The 25,960-nt window shown below is 43.8% G+C and overlaps 1 protein-coding gene across 7 annotated transcripts in view; it reads right to left on the bottom strand.

The window, feature by feature from the left end:
- Positions 1 to 25,960, bottom strand: part of ARMC2 (armadillo repeat containing 2) — an 85,157-nt gene that overhangs the window by 43,496 nt on the left and 15,701 nt on the right. For all 7 annotated transcript variants that reach the window (XM_053297136.1, XM_053297320.1, XM_053296959.1 and 4 more), the window contains exons 6-10: positions 24,748 to 24,824; positions 23,929 to 24,015; positions 16,331 to 16,506; positions 14,173 to 14,275; positions 10,580 to 10,800 (exon numbers count right to left, since the gene is read on the bottom strand). In XM_053297136.1, coding sequence (XP_053153111.1) covers positions 10,580 to 10,800; positions 14,173 to 14,275; positions 16,331 to 16,506; positions 23,929 to 24,015; positions 24,748 to 24,824 — 664 coding nt within the window. The remainder of the gene's footprint in view (positions 1 to 10,579; positions 10,801 to 14,172; positions 14,276 to 16,330; positions 16,507 to 23,928; positions 24,016 to 24,747; positions 24,825 to 25,960) is intronic.

Raw genomic sequence — 25,960 nt, 5'->3', positions numbered from 1 at the left:
GACATCAGTAGGCAAATCCTCATCATCGGCCTCAAAAACCGGTAAAGGTGCCTGAAGGCGTGGAGTCACCTTCTTCGACATTGACACTAGTGGCGTGTGGAGAGTCGATGTCGGTGGTATCGGACACTGGGCTGCCAGCGTCAAAGGTGTGGGTGAAGATATCTGGGTCGATGCCGGTGAAAGAGACCTTGCCCTCGACAACCCCAATGTTGGAGGCGGGTCCTGTCGACATTGAGGGGATGTTGACGACACCAGGCAAAGGGTCACCAGTTCTAACGTCGACTGTAGACTTGCTGACATCAATGGTTCCTGTAGACCAGTAGGAGATGGTGTGCAAAGTCAATCAGATGTTGACGCTTCTCAGATGGTGTTGATGGGTCATCGATGCCGTGGCGCTTCAACAGTCTGGAATCGCTCGACAAGGCACCGGAGCTACGATTGCAGTGGCCACTGGAGCAACTTCTGCATCGATCGTCAGTCGACATCGATGGCTTCAACACCAAGGACTCATGACGGGCGGCAGACAGCGACTTTGATGTTGATGGCTTCAGATGACCCAACGTCAAAGTTGACAGCTTCTCAGACACTGAAGCAGCCCCATGGGTTGATGATATGGCGTCTGAGCTCTTCGATGTCAGGCCGGCACTCTTCGATGTCGGTTTTGTCGATGTCAATGCACTCGGCATCGATGGCAATGCTGAGGCAGATTTTGTTGGCATTTTCCGTGGCATGGAGGGACTCAGCACGTCATCGTAAATCACCACTCGCAAGTGCAGGGCTGAGAGGTATAAATGAGAGGTATATTTTGCACGCCGATACATTATGCAGATAAGGCACAGCTCGTGCAAATCCTTAGAGGGGAGGATTTGCCTTGCCTTACAGCCCTCACACCTTTTGAAAGTCTTCTTTTCCTCAGACATGTTATGAATAGGTCAGCCAAGTCCGTTACGAAGCCAAAACACCAAACCTTTCCCTCAGCCAGTCCAATGGTCAAACACAAACAAGTTCCACCAGCCAATCCAGGTCATAGACAATTCAAAAGTCGTCAGCCAGAAAATAAAGGTCATACACAAAATTCCAAACAGAGAAAAGGTGGGGTTTTTGTTGTTTTTAAGAGACCGAACTCACGGGGAACTTTCCGACGAAGAAGCAGCAGACCGAGGTCCAAACGCTAAGGCAGTCGGAAAAGAACTGAGGAACAAGACATCCAGCCGCCACTTAAATAGCATGATGCATGCGTGGGGGCGTGGCTTGGATGCCTCAACAAGATGCGGCATGGCTACTGCGTGGTCTCCTGTGCAGGTGCAGAGCCCATTCTTATGGCTCTCCATCCAGATCAGCCAATTCTCCTAGGCCTCCCAGAAGCTTTTGATATTATTAACCAGGGTATCCTTCTGGACTAGCTTTGTGGATTGTGTATGCCCTGGTATCTAATCAACTTGGCTACTACTTTACATAGGGCTCTCCCTGAAGACAGTTTGGAAACTTCAGCTGGTCCAGAATGCTGCAGCACAGCTTGTACCAAAGGCTAGCTGCATCGAGCACATTACACCACTGCAACAAGAGCTCCACTTCTACCACTTTGTTTCTGGGCTCAAGGTCCTGAAGGAGCCTCCAAAGGTGATCTCAGCATTGCTGGGTGCCATCACTGAGAACTCCTGGAGAAGGCATGAGAAAACAGCTGGAAGGCTGGAGACAGACAAATGTCCCTAGCTTCAAAAAAAGCTTGACATCGATACCTGGCAAGATCCTAGAACAGATGATTAAGCAGTTGGTCCATGAGCACTAGCAAAGAAGGTGGCGATTAGTAGGAGCCAGAGGGGTTTGTCACAAACAAAACTGACTTAAAGGGAAAAAGCACAAGTCAAGACAAAGAAGGGAAGCTGCGGTTGGTTTAGAGCAGTGGTGACTATAAATCCAAGTAGCAAAAGGTGTCAGAGGAGTAGCTCCCTGGAGCAGCAGTACTGCAGAGAAGTGTTCAGGCAGCCTCAAAAACAAAGAATGTGGGTTTTGGTGGTATTGTTTTTTTAAGGATAACTATTTACTAAGAAAATGAGATCATCTAGAAAAACCTACCATGCTGCATCCAAAACTGAAAGAGTTTTCAGTGCAGAAAAGGGCAGAGATGTGTGAAGGTGTGCCCCAGTCTGGAAGTGAGGAGGAATTTTTCTTTTCACTGAGGAACCTAACCCCAAGATTCCCATAGGTGCAAGGTTTCCATTATTGCAGTTTCTGCTTTTGCGATAGTAGCCAGGAACATACCCCCACAAAAGAACGAGAGCCTCCTGCATATGCTATCACTTTGAATGAAGTAAGGCAGAAAACAGAGTTGGCCTTCTATAGCACTTGGAACTTGAGCAAAACCCGGACTAGGTCAACTTCCCTGTTGTTGAGAAGACTGGGGAAGAGGCAGTGTTGGGTGTCAGTGTTTTTAATTCTTTTTTCCTGCTTCTGATGTCTCTGTCCATTTTTTTATGTAATGCTAACAAAAAGTATACAAATGATTTTAAAAATCAAGCCGCTACTGTTACTTTTTAAAGAATCCAAAAGGCTTTCTTTTATGTTACAAACACATTTATATGAATACACTTTTTTCCTCTTAACAATGAATATAGCAGGAGTTGCTAATTATTTTATATTGCAGTGAACTGTCTTCTGAGATAAAAGTATTAACTTACTGAGGTTATCACCATATGACTAGCCATAATTATTTCTTTAAGAATGGTTATATGTCCTGGTTTCAGATTCAGTTCACTTATCAACTGAATACAAAATGAAATCCTTAGCTTTATATATTCAAAAATGAGATTTTAAATTTATGCATCCTAATATTTATCTGGTAAGATACCAAAACACTCCTAAGAATGTTTTGCCTAATCTCTAAACTTAATAAACCTAGGTTTTTCCAAACTGAATTTTAAAAGGCAGACTAAAAACAAAAGACAATCTAGGTTGATGATTCAGAGCAATCTTCCTCTGTTGTTCGAAACACATACTTAACAAAAACACATATAAAAATATCTAAAATGCATCTCTCTCTCTCTCTCTCTCACACACACACACACATACACATTGTGGTTTTGTGCAATCACCACGATGCTCCACTGGTATATATTCGTAGTTGCCTATTACTCTTGTGCCTAGCAAGGCAAAAAATCTTCATCTGTTTTTGTTTGGCATTAAGTTCTCAGAGATATACTTCCTTTGAACATGGAGGCTGGAAGTAGTCTACTATGGTTCACAATGGGTTAGGTCCAGATATTGCATAAGTGAAAGGAAGCTGCCCTTCTCCCTCCTCCCCACAGCAAGTCTTCTGCATCTCATTTCTGCTAGACCCCCAACCCTCTGGATTGGCTTTTCAGGGGACTGCCGAGTGGTGAAGAGCACGAGAAGGTTCCCCTGAGAGCTTCGTTCTGCTTGCACAAGGTCTGAATACAGAGGCGTATCTAGGGAAAATAGCGCCTAGGGCAAGCATTGAAATTGCACCCCCTGTCCAAACTTCTGACACCCATCTTTCAGATAACTTTACCATAATATCAGCTGAAAACTACGAGTCTGAAGGTCACATACAAGTCACATATCTGAATATGTGTACAGCGACTTATATTATTATTTTTAATTACCTGTAGCCCCTTCAGGGGGCTTCCTAAAAGCCATGGGGGGTCCTAAAAAGGTCACACACCCCCGCTGGCCTCTAGAGCCTCATAGGGACCATTTGAACATGTGCAGTGGCAATTTCTTAAAATAATTTTTAAAAAAATGGCTGCTGAAAACAAAATGGCCACCGCACATGCTCAAATGGCCTCTGTGAGGCCTGGCATGGCCTAGGGCCTCACAGAAGCCATTTGAGCACGCATGGTGACCATTTTGTTTTTGGCAGCCATTTTTTTTAAAAAAATTAATTTTGAAAAATGGCGCCCCCCTTCAAGTGGCGCCCGGGACACGTGCCCTGCCTGCCCTACCCTAGATACACCCCTGTCTGGATACAATTGTAGTACTGGATCTATAAAGTTATGTGAAGAATGGTATCTTTCTGACCATCCTGAAGTTGCTGCCAAACAAATTCACTGGGTGATGCTAATATAATGAGACAGCAACATTTATTTATTTGAGTAATTTAAAAAACTCTCATGTTCCCACTCAGTCATAGGGGCATTTCCAAACTAAAAAGCCCGAAACACCATAGGCCTTTCTTTGTAGATAACATTCTTCAGACTTTTTGGTCATTTTAGTTGCTCTTTTCTGTACCATTTTCATATCTACTGGAATAAGTCAATTCTATAATCAATGTTGCTGACTTGTATTAACCCCGCCTAACTCTGAACAAAGATAATGACATCATTAATATTGGTGGTGGTAATCCAACATTAACATTATCCCAAACAGTATCAATCATTCTGCAGAGTACAACACAAGCAAAGGAGAACAGAGCTGGTCTTGTGGTAGCAAGCATGAATCGTCCCATTTGCTGAGTAGGGTCTGCCCTGGTTTGCATTTGAATGGGAGACTACATGCATGAGCACTGTAAGATATTCCCCTCAGGGGATGGGACCATTCTGAGAAGAGCAGAAATTTCCGAGTTTTCTCCCTGACATCTCCAAGAGGACTGAGAGAGACCCTTGCCTGTAACCTTGGAGAAGCCACTGTTAGTCTGTGTAAACAATACTGGGCCAGATGGATCAATGGTCTGACTCAGTATAAAGCAGCTTAAAAGAAACATAGGAAGCTTCTTATGTGCCCATGTCCCACATATAGGATTACTTTGATGAAAATAGTATTATGACGACTTTCATATTTCTTTACCACTAAACCAACGTAAAGGACCTTCAAATTATGTTATCTGCATATTCCACTCTTGCCAATAACCAAGCACCAATGTTCACGTTTCATCACCCATACTGACACAAGAGATTCCTCATCCACTGCTACTACAATATAGAACATCCATCTTGCATCTCTTTGCTTCACTGATTCTTTAACCATTTTCTAATCTCCTCTGAAAACTGCATCTCTGCCAGCTTACTTTTGCCTCTTAAATAATAGAACAGGGGCACAAGATACCAATTCCATTTCGCAGTCATATTTTCCCCCAACTTTTCATAAAAAGTGCACAAGGATGAAACTGCTACTTTTTACTTCCTCTGGCTGTAATTCTTTTCCTGTAAGGATCCTTCAGCCATTTCCATCTCCATGGGAAAAGACAGAAAGGTAATGTATACTGTGATGCACATAAATACACTGTAGGAAAACAGATGTCTACTTGCGACTCTCTGGTTTGCCCACATACTGGTTTGCTAACAGTTCTCCAATAGTGTTAAATCCAAATAGAAGCTTTTTGCAACAGGCAAACTGAACCAGAACTTTAACACCTGCAAAATACATGGGGAACTGTGCTGATTTTCATGCCAACTGCTACTGGTTCAAATGGGCTATGAGGATCTTTATGGTTAGTGGAGCAACTGCAGTACCAAAAAACAGTAGCACCTAGACTAGTTGGTACTGCTTCATTGAGGCACTCTGTCCAGCTCACACACATGTATACACACTCACTTCCTACTGCTAGGAGAAGCAGTCATCTGGATGCACCAAAAGGGGGAATAACTAATGATTACATATCCCCATGTCACAACGGATGCTCTAATAAACAAGCAGCCATGGAAGCAGACTGAAGAATGAAACCACCTACATAAAATTATTCACCTGAACAATTTGTACAAATACATGAGAACCTAGTTAATTGCGGACTCGGTATCTGCGATTTCGTGTATCCATTATCAGGTAATTGACACCCGACTTTGGTATATGCCTGAGAGGGTGGGAGGAAATACTTGTGTATTTGTGGGTCGGGGGTGACCGGAAATGACCTCAGAGATGGGAACTTTGTCAACTAGATCACCTTTATCCACATGCCTGTTGACACTCTCAAAGAACTCCAAAAGGTTAGTAAGGCAAGACTTGCCCTTGCAGAAGCCATGCTGGTTCTCCTTCAGCAACACCCATTCTTCTATGTGCCTAACAGTTTTGTCCTTAAGAATGCTTTCCATCAATTTACCCAGCACAGAAATTAAACTGATCCTGTAGTTTCCCAGATCCCCCTGAATCCCCTTTTGAAAACCGGAGTAACAATAACTGCTTTCCAGTCCTCTGGTTCAGAGCCTGATTGCAGGGACAAGAGACATATTTTTGCTAGGAGATCAACAATTTCACATTTGAGTTCCTTCAGAATTCTTGGGTGAATGCCATCTGGCCCTGGCAATTTGTTAATTTTTAGTTTTTCAAGACAGTTTAAAACATCCTCTCTCGTCACCTCAAATTGGCCCAGTTCTTCAGCATCCAAGCCTGGGAAGCTCAGTTATGGAATACATATATGGTCAGTACCCTCTGCTGTGAAGACAGATGCAAAGAACTCATTCAGCTTCTCTGCAATCTCCTTATCTTCCTTAATAATCCCTTTCACACCCTCGTCATCGAAGGGTCCAACCACCTCCCTGGCAGGTTTTCTGCTTCCAATATATTTGAAGAAGTTTTTGTTATTCCCCTTGACATTTCTAGTTTTATGCTCCTCAAACTCTGTTTGCATTCCTGATTGTCTCCTTGCATTCCATTTGTGCAGGACTTCCATTTTCTGAAGGAAGTCTTCTTCGCTTTTATAGCTTTCCTGACTCTGTTTCTTAGCCATGCTGGCATCCTCCTGAACTTGATGGTACCTTTCCTCCTTCTTGGTCTACATTCCAACTGAACTTCTATAATTGTGATTTTAAATAACTTCCATGCTTTCCTGGAATGATTTGACCCTCCTAACTTTCCCTTTCAGGTTCATTTTTACCAGTCCCCTCATTTTTGAGAAGTTTCTTCTTCTTAAGTCCAACACATCTGTTGGCAGTGCTTCACTCGCATATAAGCTGAAGTGGATCACACTATGGTCACTGTTCCCCAATGGTTCTGCAACTCTGACATCTTGCACCAGGTCCTCAGGAGCACACCTAGGTAATTTGGGCACCCAGACTGCCCAGTCGTGAGGCCCCCAAAACCTCCTTTGGGGGACCCGCCTCGCCAAACCTCCGCTGGTTTTTTGTTTTTTATTCTTACTGCAGCCAAGGGGTGGCTGGGGGGGGCGGAGCAGTTCTCCCCTCTCCCCCAGCAGTGTTGGGAACCGGAGCGATGCTGGGCCCATCCGTTCGGGCCAGTGTCTTTTACCAACAGCAAGGCACACCTGCACAGAGCTTTAAAGATCATCACAAGCCAGTGGCAAACAAGTGACACCACAGGCTTGTGACGATCTGAATTGTGCAGGCGCGCCTCACAGTTGGTAAAAGATGGTGTCCCAAACGGACGGGCCCAGTGTCGTTCCAGTCCCTGCCACCGCAGGGGAGTGGAAGAGAGGAGGACTGCTCCACTCCCCACTGCAGTTACCCCTCAGCCATGGTAAGAATAAAAAAAAAACCCTCAGGATTAAGTCCAAGGTCGCCTTCTCTCTGGTTGGTTCCATGACCAACTGTTCTAAGGCACAATCATTTAGCATGTCTAGAAACTTGGCCTCTCTGTCAACACTTGCACGTGAATTTGCCCAGTCTATGTGAGAGTAATTGAAGTCACCCATTATTACAGCTCTGTCTCTCTTTGATGCCTCTCTGATTTGCTTCTCCAACTCCAGGTCACTCTCAGCATTTTGATCCAGAGGGCAATAGCACATCCCTAATAAAACATTTACTTTCAGTCTTCGTATTGTCACCCATAATGATTCTGTGTAAGCCTCTGGTGCTCCTAGATTTTCGCACCAGGCAGACAAGTCACCATGCAGTCTACACATGGGTCACAAACCCATCTTTCTATGCCCCTAACAATTGAATCACCCACTAATAGGAGGCCTCCAACCCCTGGAGGAGTATTCCCTGTGCAAGAGGATATGGGTGCATCACCCAAGTAAGGGGTCCCTTCTAAGAGAGCATTCCCCTCTTCCTCAGACTGATGTCCTCCTTCCCCAAGACCCTCATTCTCCATGACAGCAGAGGACTGTCAGCCTGGGAATGGAATGCCTGTATCACATCCCTGAGGGTCTTACTCACAAAGCTCTCTGCTTCCCTGAGCTTCTCCAGGTCAGCCACCTTGAGGGAACAAACTTGAAAGCTTGGTGCAAAAAGCACACAACCAGGAACACTTTGCACTGAGCACACATCCAGAACTTCTGCCCCTCAGGCAGATAGTCATACATGAAACACTCTGTGCAATACACTGGGAAGCACCCCCCTCCCCCTGCTGGCCTTCTACCCGAATAGCTAGTTTTACTGGCTGTTTACAATATGTAGAGCTCGTTTACTTGAAAGCTAGGTCTTTGCTGCAGTTGTCAGCTAAGTAAAGGCTTTAAGCTCCGTCCTTTTAAGAACTGTTAAGCTGTGTACCATATCACTAGTCCCAGTTAATAGTGCAGCAGTTGTATTTTGAAGTTTCCAGGAAGCCTTCAAAAAGCAGCCCACATACTGTATGACACTACTGTATGACATACTGTACATACTGTATGACATACACATACTGTATGACACTAATGAGGCAATCAGTTATTAAGCCGTTTGCATCGACAGTTTGGCTGAAAGAGTTAATGACATCTGATTTTTTTCATAAGATAGGCATACAGTGTGCGTGCCATTCCCTGATTTGAAAGGACAGCAAACTTGAGATATCACAGCTACATAGCACTGTGAGTTGGTGCTCCTTTTATGCCACCAATCCAATACAAAAACTAGATGCAGCCCAGAAGTGATAGTCACAGTTGGTACATGGTGCTGGAATAGGCAAAGGGGAGTCATGATGGGGAATGACTGCTTTCTTCAGCATTAAGAATTCTATTTTTCCACAATGCACAAAAGTCTTTCATCAAAATCTCTTGGGTCATACTGCATGTGCCTTGTACGGGGACCATCCTGTGTGTGGGAGTATGTAATGTTACTTTAAACATCATAGAAATGAGAGGCAGCCGTATAGGCCATCTAGTCCAGCCCCCTGCTCAGTCCAGGAAATCCACAGCTAGAGGACTCCCAACAGATGTTCCAGCTTCTACTTAAACACCTCCAGCCAGGAAAAGCCCACAACTCCCCCAGGTGAATGGCTTCATTCTTGAACTGCTCTTGCCATGAAGAAGTTTCTCAATTGAAAAGATTCCCCTAATCATCATCTGGTCACATAAGATCAGTTTGCTAATCAAAATATCATGCAAAACGTTCTCAAATTGTTGGCTGAAATCAAGTTAAATTATGTCCAAAGCATTCTCACAATCCACTAAGCTAGTAATCTGATTTTTTTTTTTATTTTTAAAAAGGATTTGCAGGATTTATTCTTGACAAATCCATGCTGACTTTTACTAATCACTGCATTGTTATCAAGATGCTTACAAAGTCTGCTTTATCATCTGTTCTAGTATATTCCTTGATACCGAAGTCAGACTGGCCAGTTTGTAATTTCCCAAATCCTTCTTTATCTCCCTTTTTAGGGAAAGATTGGGGAAGCATTTACCCATCTTCAATCTTGTGAACAGAATTTATCAAACATTATTAGCAGTGATCCTAAGAGTACATCAGAAAGTACCCTAGGATGCAATTTGTCTGGTCCCAAAGACTTGGACGATAGGCTAGCAAAATGAGAGGCAGCACAACAAGAAAGGCATACTCCATCCTTGTCCTGGGACCAGCGCACACCAGTGCTTTCTCGTTCTTGCTGTATCAATTTCACCACCATGGTCTTTTGTTGTGGTGGTCCTACATTCGATGGGGCAGCAAAACTGGAGGGAGCAGAAGCTGCCTTATAAAGCAAGGACCAGCACAGCTGTCCCAGGGCAAGGAGTTCATGCTGAAAAAGGTGTGCAAATAGCCCCTTGCCTCATGGTGAGGCATTGTGGGCTTGCTCCAGTGGTCTGATAGAACAAGAAGGCACTGGTTCCAGCCTACAGTCTAAATAACAGAGTGGTTCCTGGAAATGCAGGAGTTAATCATCTCTGCTTTAGACTTTTCTCACTAGTTTTAAGAACGCATAGTACTGATTACTGAACAGATCAATTGAGTTGCTTGGTAGAACGTTATAGCTTTGTCATGTATCTGTTGGAACAAACTCTTGCATGCAGAAGTACAATCCACTAAAAGTTCTTTGCAACTACAGCCCATTGAGATCAGTATGATTTAAATTAGTCACAGTTAGATTTTGATTGATAACAGTGGCTTACATCCAGACCAGAGTTGCACCAGAGTAATGCTGCTGCACTGCTAGCACAAGGGCATAGCCCAATGATGTTGCACAAAGAAAGGAATGTCTGTTCCAGACTAGTTCTTCTGCTAGTGTTGGCACTTGGTACAATGCATTGGACAACAGGTTGCACAACCTGGTATGTAACTTATGTTTGTGAAACATCATGGAGCACCACAAGTTTGTACAGGCCTACAAACTGAAGTGCATGCATCCTGTCTCATTGCACAAATGCAGCACTAGTCTGAATGCTAGCCACTGTCTTTTCAGCATCTAAATAAAGAATTACTTCAGCCAGATATACATTGGCACAAATCTTATCTTGTGGAAATAATAGCTTCATGCTGACCTGGACCAAAAGGTGTCCTGAACTAGAAAATCGTGCATCATTTTCATTAATTTCATTAATCTGCTTCATTAATTGCACCAGTATTTCAACAGTTCCCTTGCTGACCATCTCATGGAGGTGGCTTGTATTTCCAGAAATGAATTTTACAGCACCCATACAATAGAGAAAGGCTTCAGTGTTTGCTTGCAAATCTTCAGCTTTCAGAACTCCCAGAAGAGAATCTATGGAGAAAGTGAGAAAAATTGATGTTAATGTTTATGCCTGGTGTTATTTCATATAAAGGACAGAAACAACATAAGACAATGCTTATTGAAGTTTACTTTTAAGTGGTCTAGCAAGCTTAAATCTTATAACTCTTTTAGAAATAAATTAGCAAGGCTCTTAACTGTCTGACTTTGAATGAAGGTCACTTCTTATGGAAATCATTGGTTATTATATTAAACAGTTAGTGACTTAAAGTGTCTAAAATGTTGAAAGCCTAACCATAAGAACCATGCTCCATTTCAGTTTTAAAAAAACTTGTCTCTTTGATAACAGGAACCAACTGTGCACCTGGCTCGCTTTCACACATCCATGCCCTTTCTTTGGAACCCAGCCAATGATTTTTGAACAAGAATACATTTTTTGTTTATAAGCAAGATTTTGAATAACTGTTCAGCACCCAAGAGAGGGAACCTCTATTTTTGCTTCTGATTACCTTGAACATATATATAGATCATATGCTATTCTTATACTCTCATTTTCCTCCTCACTGACACAATAAACCCAAGTTGTCAAAATAGCAGAATTTATAACAAGATGAGGAATGGGGTGGGTGGATGGGTGTAGATGCCAAAGTTGAATTGGCTCCCGAGCAACAGTGGTCGTTCGACATCGATGGAATCAGCTATCTCGGCATAGGTGTTGGAGGACGGAGCACTGTCTCATACAGGGCCGCCCGCAAAGTTTCCTGCTCTTTGTCTGCTTCGAAAAAGCCAGACAAATTTTACTGGCACGCATGTTGTGGCTTTCGCCTAAACACTGTTTGTGCCAGTCCAAGGAGAGAAGAGTTCCCCTAAAGGAGATGCGCCTCTTAAATGTCTTTTTAGAGTCCATAGAGGGGCCAAGAAAGAACGTATAGAGAAATGTTGAGGTAACAGGCTGTGGTCAAAACTGGAAAGACACAGAGAAATAAAACCAAAGAGCAGTCTGAGAGAGTAGTCAGAAAAAGCAGCCCAAAGGTTAAAAAGAGAGAGAGAGAGAGAGAGATAAGAGCCAGAAACAGTAAAAAAAACAGTCCAAGGTCTAAAACCAGAAAAAGAACAACGAACAACAATGTTTTCTCTACAGGAACGAGGAGCAAACAAGAGAAGTTTCCTGAAGCAGCTAGCGTGGCGGTCACAAAGGAAGGAATAGGCGCTCTCCTGCCTAAAATAATGTGCCACAAGCACAAGACAGTGGGACTAAGAGCACCTCAAGGAGACTGTAATTCTTCTGCAGAGGCTTCTGCACATGCACACAACCCAGCTGCGAAGGAACATGGATCCCCTTAAAGATCAGAACTGATTCAAAACACAGGGCTGATCAAGAGGATGCCTTTAGCATAGTGAGGTATAGCTTCCTGGCTAAGTGGTGGCTATTGAATCTGTGACAAATTAAGAACGTGGGTTCTGGTCCACGGAAGTGAATGCTACAAAATCAATCAATCTTTATTACAGTCATAGACTAGCATAAAGTACAAGGGAACGATAGGGTCAAAAAAGCATAAAAAGTATGTAGCAGTTTAAAGCTTTTGTTTCAGAGCTAGCTCACATGAGGGAGAGAAAATGCTGAGACATCCCTGCTGAGCTGCCTGGGTGGGCTTCTTATAGAACCTTTCTATATTTCCAGTAGATTTAAAATGCTGCCACCAACCACACTAAATCTTGCAGAGAACCGGACCAGTGGATTGGGTGGTGCTTTAATCCTAAGTCCCTCTGGAACTAGGTATTGGGCAAATACAAAAAAAGAGAGAGAAAGAAACCTTCCATGCATATGCCTACACAGAATGAGAAAAAGTGATAGCTGCTGAGCTTCTGAGCATGTGTTTGCACTAGATAAATCCCCCTTCTGCTACTGAGTTAAAAACCCACTCTGAGAGGCTTGTAAAAAGTAAAACAAAGAAGAAGAAGAAATAAAAAGAAAACTTTTATTCAAAAGGCTACAAGAATAGTTTGTCTCAAGCTTCAGTAACAGGTTGCATTTAAGAACTGTGGTCTCCTTTGTTCTTTTTCATTCCTTGCTATGTTGTTTTCTTTTCAGTTATTACTCAGTTATCGTTAGAGGGGGTATCTAGTTCAGTTCAGGGGACTTGATTCATTTACTATTTTCTTTGTGAGCCTTTCGTTTTCCTTCGTGCAACTTCGCTGCTACTTTCTGTTAACTCACAGGGTGAGTGCTGAAGGGGGTTGTAAATCCTGTTGGGTTAGCCGAGCTAACAGATTTACGACACCTCCACTTCCATCAAGCCTGTCTCCAGTCGTAAGTTGGTGTTAGACACATCTTGGGACTTGAAGGGCTGCTTTTAGAAATTTTGATTGCATAAGCTCCAGAGGAGCAAAATTGGAGCAGGGATCCGGCTGAGCGCAGCAGAGAAGCTGTGCTAGTGGCTTGGCTTCAAATAGTTTGAGCACTGTGTGTATATAATGGTCCCCTCTTGTCTGAAGGAACTTAAGGATGGCAGAGGTAGCTTATGCTACAATAAATGTGCCAGCCCTAAAGATGCCACAAGACCCCTTGTTTTTGCTGCAACAGATGAATACAGCTATTCCTTTGGAAGTTCTGACAGTCATCCAACTTCTCCATGTGCTCAGATTACTACTCAACTGGCAGAAAAGAAATTCTATATAAACAAATCTGTGTGCTGTCAGTCAGCAGGTTACCTTGGCCCCATTATAGTTGTCTAAATCTGTTCAGCTTGTTCCAATAACTTCAGGTAGGAGGCATAAATCCCACCAAATCTGTACATAGGAATCCCCAGGAATTTCTAAAGCAACGTGGCAAACAGCACCAGTTTCCTAGATTTTTTTTTAAAAAAAACCTTTCAGTCTCATTCAAAGTCCTTGAAATCAAAAGTAGCTTGACAGGTGTGGCATGACTGAGACCCAACAATAGGCCAAAGCTAGATGTGTTACACCCATTTCAGGTTACAGCGTCAGAAATCCTCTAGCCCAGGGTTGGAGCCACCACTGAGTGGATGGGTTCAAAGAACCTGGGCCAATGTCCCTCAGGGGCCGCGCCTCGCACCTCAGACACCCCCCCCCCACATGTCTGATGTGAGGTGCATGATTTAGCTCCCAAATGAGGCTGTGATACCCCATTTTTGAGCTAAATGTGTGTATGTCACCTTAAGTGGTACAGCGGGGAAATGCTTGACTAACAAGCAGAAGGTTGCTGGTTCAAATCCTATGTTGGGCAGCCGCAATATAGGAAGATGTGAAAGGCATCTTCTCATACTGCGCAGGACGAGGCAATGGTAAACCCCTCCTGTATTCTACCAAAAGAAAACCACAGGGCTCTGTGGGTGCCAAATCGAATTGACAGCACACTTTACCTTTATAAAATAAAGTACATACCCAATATTCCATCATTCTGAATAAGGGAGTCATTTTTTTCATTTCTGCTTATTTTAAATACCAGTTTGCAGACATTTAGCAGATTCTTTCCACTCACTTTCAGCTGCAAAGAGGGACAAAAAAGAAAGAGAGAGAGAAAGAAACAAATAATGTCAGTGAAGTCACCAGACAGATATTTCCATATTGCTTTCCTTCCATACTGTGGACTGGTTCAGGGCTCCATGTTACACTACATTGCCGAGCTTCAGGAATATGCACTTCCTCCCATCCCTTCATGAGCGTCTACTTCCTATCTAAGTTAAAATAAATTGGTCTGTATTGAACAAAGCCTATCTGATTCAAGTGACCCAAAATCTGTACTTAAGATTTGAAATACATTAGAAGATCTCAGGTTATTTGAAGCAAATATTTCTTGTGTCACCACAGTTACCCCTTCACAGTGTAATTATGCATGCCATTAATTTAAAACGTGTTTGTCTAAAGTCAGATAATGCAACTTTTAGAAGGTGCTATTTTCTGCACTTCAAGGCTTACTTTCCATTCTTTCATCTCCTAGATTTCAAATGAATCCCATAATTACAGCTATACTATGAAACGTTAACAATAAAATTGGATGCAACTTTTCATCAGCTCATATGCTGATGAATTCTGCAACTCAAGCTGAACAATTCATCTAACAGTGAAATGCAATTAAACTGAGTTGCAGTTCTCAGGATACAAAGAGCAAATTCATACAAGTACCACATTTATAGGATATGTAAAATTATTTATTTATTTATTTAAAATATTTATACCCCATCCCTCCAGTACACTACTGCTTGGGGTGGCTCACAACATTAATAAAATTGATACAATATACAGGGAAAGATTAATAAAACTAAACAAGTTAAAAGACCAAGCTTAAACCAAAGTGGAAGAGAATAGGGCTGTGCCTCCAGGAGCTTACAATTTATTATGAAGATTGCTACTTTTTTTTCCCTGGCAGGTGTCTGACAACTCAATGGCATGTCATACAGACATTCAATAAACATACACCAAGCTGGGGGAAAGCCTCCCATGTTGAACTTCTGTCTGTCAAGCAGCTCTTATAGGCATAGAAGCCCAGTCAGAAATAAAGGGGGCTCCTCTACCTAGCAGGCCTGTGTTTGGGGTCAATAAATGAAGATATTAAAGTCAATCCCATGCAGATTAGTTTCACTGCTGAGACACCCATTGTACTTGAGCTTTAGGTTAGGGATGTGCAGAACCTTCCGACAGTGAAATGTTTTGACTTGTTAAGGCTATTTTGTGTGTTTTAAGCTCGAAATAGTACACCCTTTAAATAAAGTTCCTGTTTTAAGCTCAGAGCAGAACAACCCCATTTCGATCAAAACATTTCGAGCTCCATTTTGGAGGCCAGTTGTTCCTTTGCTGGTTGGTTTTCTGGCACTGGCTTCTGGCCTCCTGGCTTCTTGGTTGGCTTGTTATCATATCAGCTTCACACCGTCCATATAAACAATTAGTCAGGGGGATGCACTTAAGGTTGAGGAGGGCCACCAGACCCTACAATGAAGAACACTGGTGTAGACTTTCAAAAGTTATAATTATGGATGGCCTCACTAATATTCTCTTTCCCTCAGAAAGTATTATTACTTCCCCTCCCCCGACAAATAGCCAACTTATCCTGTAATTTATTCATATGTGCTTACTCAGATATTATATCATTGTAAAACAGCCAGTCATTTATTGCATTGCAAGTATACTACTACTATTATTACTACTAAATACTTGCAACGCAGTAAAGGACTGGTTGTTTCAACAAAAAAAGTTCTCAAAGCAGTATCAATTATATCATAATTGTTCAGATCCAAGAGGCTGCACACATCTCTAGAAGAGACAGTCAGAAAGATGAGTAGTTCAGAGAGATAGCCTTAATCACTTAGTTATTCATCTTTTGGTGGCATCACCTAGGCTGTGGAGCTTCCTCCACAAGGGTGCACAAGCACACCTTTAACCCAAGCTAACTGCTAAGTGTGTCAACACTGGCTGCTCCCAGGCAGCACTGACACAGAAGAAAGCTCCTGGCCATCGCCAGGGGAATCCCCACAATCCACCACACACTTGTGGTGTAAATCATGATATTACACCATAATCTCTATTTTTAAAAAAGTTAACTTACACCCAGAATAATTTTTGCTAGTTTCAGGCCAAGAGGATCTGAAGCAACATCAACTAACTTGTATAAAGTTTTCAGAAACAAGGTTCGCCTTTTAAATCGCTTGCCAAGCATATTTCCTTTCTCCAAGGCCTGATAGAGAGTGGTACAGGCATGGCAGAGGTTTTCAACGTTGTCCTCTATTTCATGTGTAAAAAAAGAAAACAAAACTCATTATGAAAGCATATTGCTCGAACAAACATAAAACCAAAAAGTAACTGAAAGATAAACTTTTTAAGAATATCACAACACACCCAGTTATCAGGCACAATGCTTCTAAGCATTGTGGCTCCAATCCAGAAAGCTCTTTTAAATACCCCCAGGGGGTTGATACACATGCTTCATCCCAAGTAAAACCTAGCCCTCTCTTCACTACTCCATGGGTGAAACACCCTTCCTGTGTTTCAAACAAAGCAGCACACGTGTGAGCCACATACAGGCTGAAGGGAACCCCTAAATAACAGTGGCAAAAGCAGCTGCTGCAATTGCTTCAAGATCTCTGTAGGCATACCATGTATTTATTAAAAAGGGATATTCCACCTTTCCCCTCCAAAATGGAGGCTCCAAGGCAGCTAATAATCATGCAAAACAAGAAGAAAAAGAATATATAAAAATGGCATGAGAGACCCATTATGCCCTCTCATCTAGTCTTGCTCAAGACCACAAATGGTTATTTTTCAGAAACACCAATATAGCTAGCCAATTATTATAAGCAATTAAATTGGCCTACGTACTAGTAGCCACACATGCTCAAAAAAACAAGTGTTTGTGTGGGTTGGGGTGTTGTCTGACCCATGTTTGACAACACTGCTGGAGGTATTATGAGGAAACCACAAATATTATTATGATTCGCTGTTTATTTTGGACATTTCGATAACTCCATTTAAAAACCTGCCAAGAATCTTGCCCCATAGAATCCTGTTGCTTCTTCCCTCCTTTCCCATTCTGAAATGCATTCCAGAATGCAGTGCTGGCAAGGCAAAGTGGGTTGTCCCCTCAAACCAGCAGCACAATGTTACAACATATTCTATGATTTGCTACCTCAGAAAAACAGGTTGCTTAGCTGTAACAGATGATCTGGTAGTGGTTCCATCATTCATAAATAGTGGGTTCTGCGCCTGCGCAGATCAGCTTTGGGTAGAATTCGTTAGCTCCTCGCGGCGCCGGCAACAGCCTGTTGCACGTGACTGTAGTAGCCTCTAGTGGCGGTTGGGCGTCTCTGCAATCAGTTTCTTGATGACCAACATGGCAGTATGATGCTGTCGTGGTACAGCGGCCCGTGTATGCAATTACAGTGGCTTGCCAACTTAGATGTGGGGACGGCAGGGAGGGTGTTATGAATGATGGAACCACTACCAGGTCATCTGTTACAGGTAAGCAACCTGTTTATCTGGATAGTGGTTCTATCATCCATAAATAGTGGGTGAATTGTGAGCTACCCAACTGGTGGTGGGCATATCCTGCAAGTCACTGTAACACCCTCTTTAGGACCGCCCGTCCAAAGTCAGCAGCCTTTGCTGCCCGCACATCTATGGAGTCATGCCTTACAAACGTTTGATGCGATGACCACGTAGCTGCCGAGCAGATATCAGTGAAACGTATGCCCGCCAAATGTGCCGCAGATGTGGCATAGGCTCTAGTTGAGTGCACCTTAATTGCAGCTGGGGGACTGACCCCTTGCTGGTCATACGCTAGTTTAATCAATTCCACCAACCAGAAGGAGAGTTTCTGGCAAGTTGGAGAACATCCCTTGAACTTCCCCTGTAAGTCTATAAACAACCGAGGTGTTTTACGAATACTGCTAGTGGCCTTCAAATAGAAGAGAAGTGCTCGCTGGACGTCTAGTGAATGCATCGCACACTCAAGTGAAGACATTGGTTCCCTGAAAAAGGTAGGCAGCACAATCTCGGCATTCAGGTGAAATTCAGTAACTACCTTAGGTCAGAAGTCGGGATCTAAGCGCATGACGACCCTTTCTGGATAAATCTTAGTATAGGGTTCATCAATACAAAGTGCACATAGCGCACTTACTCGCCTGGCGGAGATTATTGCCACTAAAAAGAGAGTCTTTAGGGTCAAGAGCTTCAGAGATGCCGTTGCTAATGGCTCAAAAGGCGCCTCCGTCAGAGACGAAAGAATTAAGGAGAGACTCCACTTCTCGGCTGGCTGCCGCACTGGTGGATATAGGTTATTGATGCCCCTTAAAAAGTCCTTACAATAAGGATGGGTAAAGACTGTCTTGCCATCCAACCCATCGTGGTGCGCAGATATTGCCGCCATATGAACTTTAATAGAGACATTTGCCAAGCCACTCTGTTTCAAAGTGTTCAGGTAGAGAAGGATGGCTTTCAGACTTGCCTCCCTCAGGTCATAGCCTCTGGAGGCAGCATGCGCAGCGAACCTACGCCATTTTGCCCGGTAGTTTCGCCTCGTGGACTGCTTACGGGTATTTAGGAGAATCTTCCTCAGAAGCCTATCCTCCACTCGGTGAGATTCATTACGGACAGGTTGGGGTGAACCACCCTGCCTTGATCTTGAGTGACTAGATTTGTCCACTGAGGGAGCCTTCTGTATTTCCCTCTCAATAGTCTGAGTAGCTGCGCGTACCATGGCTATCTTGGCCACCATGGTGCAATCACTATTGCCCTCGTTTGGTTGTGTAGGAATTTGGCTACCACCCTGGGCAGTAAGGGCATGGGTGGATAGGCATAAAACAGCTCCTGGCTCCAGAGATATTGAAAGGCATTGCCCTTGCTCCGTGGACCAACTCCCATCCGGGAGCAATACTGTTCGCACTTGCTGTTCTCGAAAGTCACAAATAGGTCCACCTTTGGTCTGCCCCAAGCCAGGAACAATTGTTCCAGTACTTCTGGATTCAATTCCCATTTGTGCTGCTCCAGCACTAGATCCCTGCTTAGTGAGTCTGCCAAACAGTTCATGCTGCTCTTGATATGAATGGCAATGGGGTAAATCCCATGTGGGATGCACCAGTTGCATAACTGTAGACTGAGACTGCATAAAGATCTGGACACTGTCCCACCCTGCTTGTTTACATAAGCAATGGCTGTCGTATTGTCCATCTGTAACTGGACGGTTTTCCCTATAAGCTGCTTCTGAAAGGCAACTAGGGCTTTGAACGCAGCCAGCAGCTCCAGGAAGTTGATATGTAGTAGTCTTTCCTTTGGAGTCCACCGCCCCTGAACTCTGTGGTGTAACAAGTGGGGGCCCCAGCTGTGCATGGAAGCATCGGAGGTCACCATTGACGCCGGTTCCTGCGCGTGAACTGCATGCCATTGAGCATATTTGATTCTTTTGTCCACCAATCCAGCGAGTCCAAAACCTTCCCTGGAAGAACAACCCATCTGGACTGAGGCTCGAATCTTGGCTTGTAGGCCCTTAGAAACCAGAGCTGTACCTTGCACATCCGCAACCTTGCGTACAGGACTGTGGTGGTGCAGGAAGCCATCAGGCCCAACATCACTTGTACTGTCTTCGCCTTCTGTATGGGATTTTTCTTGACAACGGAAAACTAGAGCACGTAGACAGGCAAACCGGTCCACCGGAAGGAATGCTTTCTGGGCTGTCATATCCAACTGTATGCTGATGTACTGCAGGCACTTTGCCAGTTGGAGAAAGGATTTCTCCCAATTGATCTGTATTCCCAGATTCTCCAACAGGTTTGTTACCATGCCTATGTGCTTCAGCAATTGTTCCCTTGTCTTGGCTGTCAGAAGCCAGTCATCTAAATAAAGGTATATGGACACACCCTGTACCCTAAGATAGGCTATTATCACCGCTATGCATTTTGTGAACACTCTCGGGGCGGTGACGAGGCTGAAAAGCTGATAAGTTGTACTGATAAATCTCATTCCCCATGGTGAAGCGGAGATATTTGCGGTGATTCTCCTGAATGCCTATATGGAAGCATGCATCTTTTAGGTCGAGCGTTGCAATCCAATTCTCCCCATGGAGTGTATTTGAGACCCAGGAACAGCGGGTACTCCTTGAACTCCAGCACATATCCCGTTGATACTATGTGCAAGACCCACTGATCTTATGTTATATGGTGCCATGCTTGGGCATGGCGTGCCAGTTTGATGGTAACTCTGGCTGTGTTCAAGGAGATGGTGTTCCTGGTACTTAAGTGCTTGTTGTTGCATAGAAGAGGTATTTCGCTCGGTGTCGGTGGGTTCTGTGATCGATCAAAGCTGCTGCTTTGTTTGCGGCGTTCTCTTATTTTGAGAAGTCTGGTTCGCCCTATTCCTAGGATAAAAGGGCCGCCTGTTGTTACCACTGTAGCGTTGGTTAGGTTGTTTAAAATCCCTCGTCAGAACGGCGATAAGAGCTCTGGTGGTTCTGATATTGATTATACTGATTGTATGGTCTGTATCTGCTAGAATACTTTGGATTAGTGAAAGATCGAGCCGTAATTCAGGATTTCTTCCACTGTTCCATGTTGTCATCTGTTTTGTCAGAAAAGAGACCAGCACCATCAAAGGACAGAGTCTCAATCCGATCTTTCATGTCCTGTTGTAGTCCCGTCACACACAACCAGGCATGCCTTCTTAAAATAATAGATGACGTCAATGTTCGAGACTCGGATTCTGCCAAACACTTTGCGATCGGCAATTGTTAGCAGGTGGCTGCAGTCGACTTTGCAAACACCGTCTCGAATCTTTTAACAAACTCCCCTGGTTCTAACGCAATACATTGATCATACAACGCCTCCCAGAGGGAATGTGTGTATCTTGCCTGGCATGCTACATAATTAGCTATTTTGATTGACAAGCATGCGGAAGAGTAAGTTCACCTGCCAAGTACGTCCAGCTTGCAGCCTTCTTTATCTGCTGGTGTTGTATGTCTTTTGCCGCCCTTAGAAGTTGTCGCACAATCCACCACTAATGAATTAGGAGCAGGATGGTGCATCAGGTAAGCATTTTCTTCCTCCTGTATCCAATACAAAGCCTCCAGACGTTTGGAAGTAGGTGTAGAAGTCTACAACACCTCCCACGCTGACTTAGCTGCTCTTGAAATATGGGGTAGCATAGGCAGGTAAACAGGTTGTAGGTCTGAGGCTGACCGCATCATATTATATACCGGGTCCTCTAAGTCAGTGGTTTTTTCTTTCATGTGTAGACCCAGGACTCGTGAGCCCCTGGTGGCGCAGTGGTAAAACTGCCGCCCTGTAACCAGAAGGTTACAAGTTCAATCCTGACCAGGGGCTCAAGGTTGACTCAGCCTTCCATCCTTCCGAGGTCGGTAAAATGAGTACCCAGAATGTTGGGGGCAATATGCTAAATCATTGTAAACCGCTTAGAGAGCTCTGGCTATAAAGCGGTATATAAATGTAAGTGCTATTGCTATTGCTATTGCTATTTCTGCCACCTGCTGATGGTAACATTTCATTTCCTCATTGGGCGAAATTGATGGAATCGCAGCAACATCCGGATCCGGGAAAGCAGCTGCCTCTGGGTCTTCCGGATCTCCCCCCGTCGAGTCTGAGTTATAGTGATCCTCTATATCGTCGTCGTCGTCATCACCCTTGGATGAAACAGGTGAGTTGCTAACAGATGTAGAAGTCACTTTAACTGGTTCTTGAGTATGGGTTGTTTGAGTTGCTGTCTGGCAGCGGGTGGAGGGTATAGGCTGGGTTGCTTTGAGCGGTATGTTGGTCTGCAGTGAAACTGAACATTGTGGTGGCAGTGGAAGAGTTGACCAGTGTGGTAAGTATGTTTGAAGTGAGACTGTACGCTGCGGAGGCATAGGTACAGTGCTTTGTACGGCCGTTTCTGCTCACTGCACTGGAATCACAGTAGTCTGCACGGTAGTCTGCACGGCTGTCTCCATTCTTTGGATTCGTTCGGGGGGGGGTATGCTCCCGCTCCTCTAACCACCTTGTAAAAAGGGAGTACTCCTCCCGGGAAATCATTACAGAATCTCCCCAACCACCTCTGGGTAGGAGACCCGTGATCGGTGGCTCCCTAGCTGAGAGAGAGGGCATCCTGGGAACAGCCAGAGGCTGGTAGTCACCCGACCCCGTAAAGGTGTGGGTTGAAGGCATACTGTCTTCTGAATTTAGCATGAGTGCTAGACTGCATCTGGGAGAAAGCTCCCTCAGCCCCGGCGAGGTCAATGGAGATGCCCTAGATGTAGGCGAATGAACATTTACAGAATTTCCCTCACCGTCGGGCACGACGTCGGGGTCGACGTCGAGTTCTGTATCAAGAATAACTGCCACAGTCGACTCCGGAGCTGTGAAGTTTTCAGACGTCGGCATCAATGTCGAGTGGTGTTGATGCCGACCGGTCGATGTCGAAAGCACCGCTGGCTCTTCTCTAACCCTTCTTGACGCCGAGTGGTCTCGATGTTGAGTCTGTCGAGGCCGTGGAGTCAGTGGAGACTGGTGTGGTGTCGGCGCCGGGGATAAGAAAGCTGCTAAGTGCCGAGGAATCATGTAATCCTGAAGCCCTGAAGGCAAAGGAATGTGCTCCGCATTCCGTTCCTGTTGTCTGTGCTTGTGTTTCTTAGGTGGTGGCTCTTGCGTCGAAAGTTTTTCCTTGTGCTTTCTCTTCAGGCTTGAATGGCAATCCTCTGGCCGCTTAAATGGGGCTAAGTTGCCCGATATAGAAGCAGTCGATGCAGTAGCTTTAGAAGCCAATGCAGATGTCAAAGCAATCGACACCGCAGCTTTTGCAGCCAATTTCGAGGAGCCCGCCTCCGCCAGGACTTTAGACTGCACTTTCGAAGCAGGACCCGGCAATGCCCCCTCAGCAGCCATCTTAGGAGCCAGAGACTCCTCGAGCAAATACACTCTAAGGCGTGCTGCACGATTCTTCAAAGTCTGCTTGTTAAAGGTAACACAGACTGAGCAGGCTTTTGTGTCATGCTTCTCTCCCAAACAAAACAAGCAGAGGGCATGGCCGTCTGTGGAGGGGATCTTTCCGCGGCAGTTGGTAGACCACTTAAAGGTTGTTTTGTCCTTGACAGACTTCCCAAACCATCTGCCTTACCAGGTTTATCGCTCATTTTAGAGAAGAGTAGTCGTTTGTTCCGTCGTCAGAGGGAGATATCAGAGACTGAAACAAATCCGAAGGAGTGTCTGTATCCAAAGCTGAGTCCGTATTCAAACGTTTCAAGCCGATTAAACCTCAAACAATGCCAAGTCCAAAGGAGTATCCAAAGAATAGTCAGAGTCTGTTTCCAATGTTCAAAGATCTAAAATACAAAAAACAAACTTTCTCCGAGGAGCAAACTGTCTCCGAGTACTGATCGCAATGGCGGTCAGAAAGGAACTGATTGCAGAGACGCCCAACTGCCACTAGAGGCTACTACAGTCACGTGCAACAGGTGGTTGCCGGCGTCGCGAGGAGCTAACGAATTCTACCCGAAACTGATCTGCGCAGCCGCAGAACCCACTATTAATGGATGATGGAACCATTATCCAGATCACTATATATAGTGTTAAAGCAAAAACATGACTGGATACAATCAATTACTATAATAGCCTTAGAAAATCTATTTCGTGAAAGCAGAAACAGTTTTTATAAAAACACATTATGCACCATTCTCTAACTCTTGTAAAACTGGCAAAATCTTCATATTCCAGTAGTTTTCATCCTCTTCCGTTTCATTTGTTCTCAAATTAGGCTCTGAAATTTGTAAACATATTATTAAAAAGACCATGGTATAGTTGGTTTTCAACTGCTCACAGAATGAATTTATACAAAAGTGACTTTGAAACTACTGCTTGTCACTTGTTCACAGATAAAACCATAACAATCTAATGCGTGGAAACTGCTTAATGAGTAAAAACTAACCTATTAGGAAAACATCTCCAACCATCTGAATAGTAAAGCAACAGAGAACTTTAACAACAGAAATTGACGAGTTGCACATATTTTACTGTCTCTGTGGTTTGTCAGTCCTAACCACAGCTTTGCATTCTGGTCACAAAGATCACATCTGTCTACATTTATTGGCTGCTGTTTTTAGAATTTAAATATAAGAGCCTGAGCAACACTGAGCTTTAGAAAGCTGAACACTACCTGTTTTACTTTTCTAGCTTCTCTACAGAAGCAAATGACTACAACCTTTTTACCATATTAAGGCATCACTCCAGCGGTTTTTTGTTTGCTTGTTTTATACCTACAGTCTTCCCCCTTCTGGATCAGGTCCTGAAAGCACAAAGTAGTGCTAGGTATGTACAGTCAGGGCTGCATAAGGGATAGGCCTTATTAGATCAAGGCTGTGCATGTGCTGCCTAACAGATCAAGCCTTGGAGAGCATCAAGTTCATTCACTCCACAACCTGCTCCGTACAGCAAAAACAGACATAAAAGAAACCATGGATTTCATGACTACATGTTTGTAACATTGATGTACCTGTCTTAGTTGCAGACTTAATCCAGTCAGTATTGTCTGGACATGAAGAAGGCCTGCCCTGTCTCTTAGCCTGGTCGCTAATAAAATAAAATAAGAGATTAACACACAGAAGATGTTAGGTAAGCAATCAAAATCAGTGACATAACAGCACTCAAAGACTTCCATGCAGACAACTGGGGAAACTCTTTAGTAAATGGAAGGTACATCCTAGCTCTGGTAGAGACCCTTCCCAAAACCAGCAGGCACTATCTCTCATTAACACATCCCCATAGCTAATGCACGCACTGAGGCCTCAGTTCTTGAGACTCTCCCAGAAGTCCAAACTAGCGCACATATGCCAAAGCCAGAATTGCTTGGGGAGGGAGGCATTTTACTGCTTAAGGAACTGGGCTTCCCTCTAGCCCAGCTGCATCCAGCCAGCCACTGGGTGGCCAACCACTTGCTTCTTCCTTGTCTGAACTGCCATATCTCAATCAATTTGGTGGGGAAAGGCAGGCAACTGTCTACTCTCTCCCAGGCTAAATTAAGCAAAGAAAGGCAAGGATGTATTTATGTTCCCTGGACCCAGTCTCCAATAACCACTCCTACCTGAAGGAGAGGGGCCCAGTGCTATTCATATTTTCCAGCCAATTAGCAATAACAGGCCCAGACAGAGAGCTTCCTCCTCCTCTGTTGCCTCTGCACTCAACAAATTATCATACGTTCTACTTGTGTTTCTTCATGTAATAAATGAAGCTGTCAAATCTTTAACACATATTGCATTTTGTTGTTTATGTTTCTTCACATATTTCACAACTAAATCTAAGCAAGCTACAATGAACCCTTTCCACCACACGAGGTCACTGTTATTGAACATAAAATGCCAAGAAGCTTCTGTTACTTCTAACGAGGACCAACATGACTACATAGACAACACTGCTGTCTGGAGACAATGAATGAACTGACCATGGATTGACACTTTCTTAGAACAACTGGTGCTAATACAACATTTGTATATTAACACTCTTCTTAAAAATGCCTACATTTTATTCTTCTAACATATAATAAATAAATCAGATAAAATTAAAACATTTCTTACAAAATATATTAGCTAAGAAAGGACAAATGATAATTTCTATAGCAGTTTTTCAGTATATAAGTATATAAGCAGTTATTTGTGAAACCTGCAGTGGATTTCAAAATTTCCAGGCCCATGTATTTCCAAGTAAAATAC

This window comes from Hemicordylus capensis, chromosome 1 (assembly GCF_027244095.1).
Source record: "Hemicordylus capensis ecotype Gifberg chromosome 1, rHemCap1.1.pri, whole genome shotgun sequence".
NCBI classification, from domain to species: Eukaryota; Metazoa; Chordata; class Lepidosauria; order Squamata; family Cordylidae; genus Hemicordylus; species Hemicordylus capensis.
The sequence above is the reverse complement of the archived record's forward strand: the minus strand, read 5'-3'. Positions and strand labels throughout refer to the sequence as shown.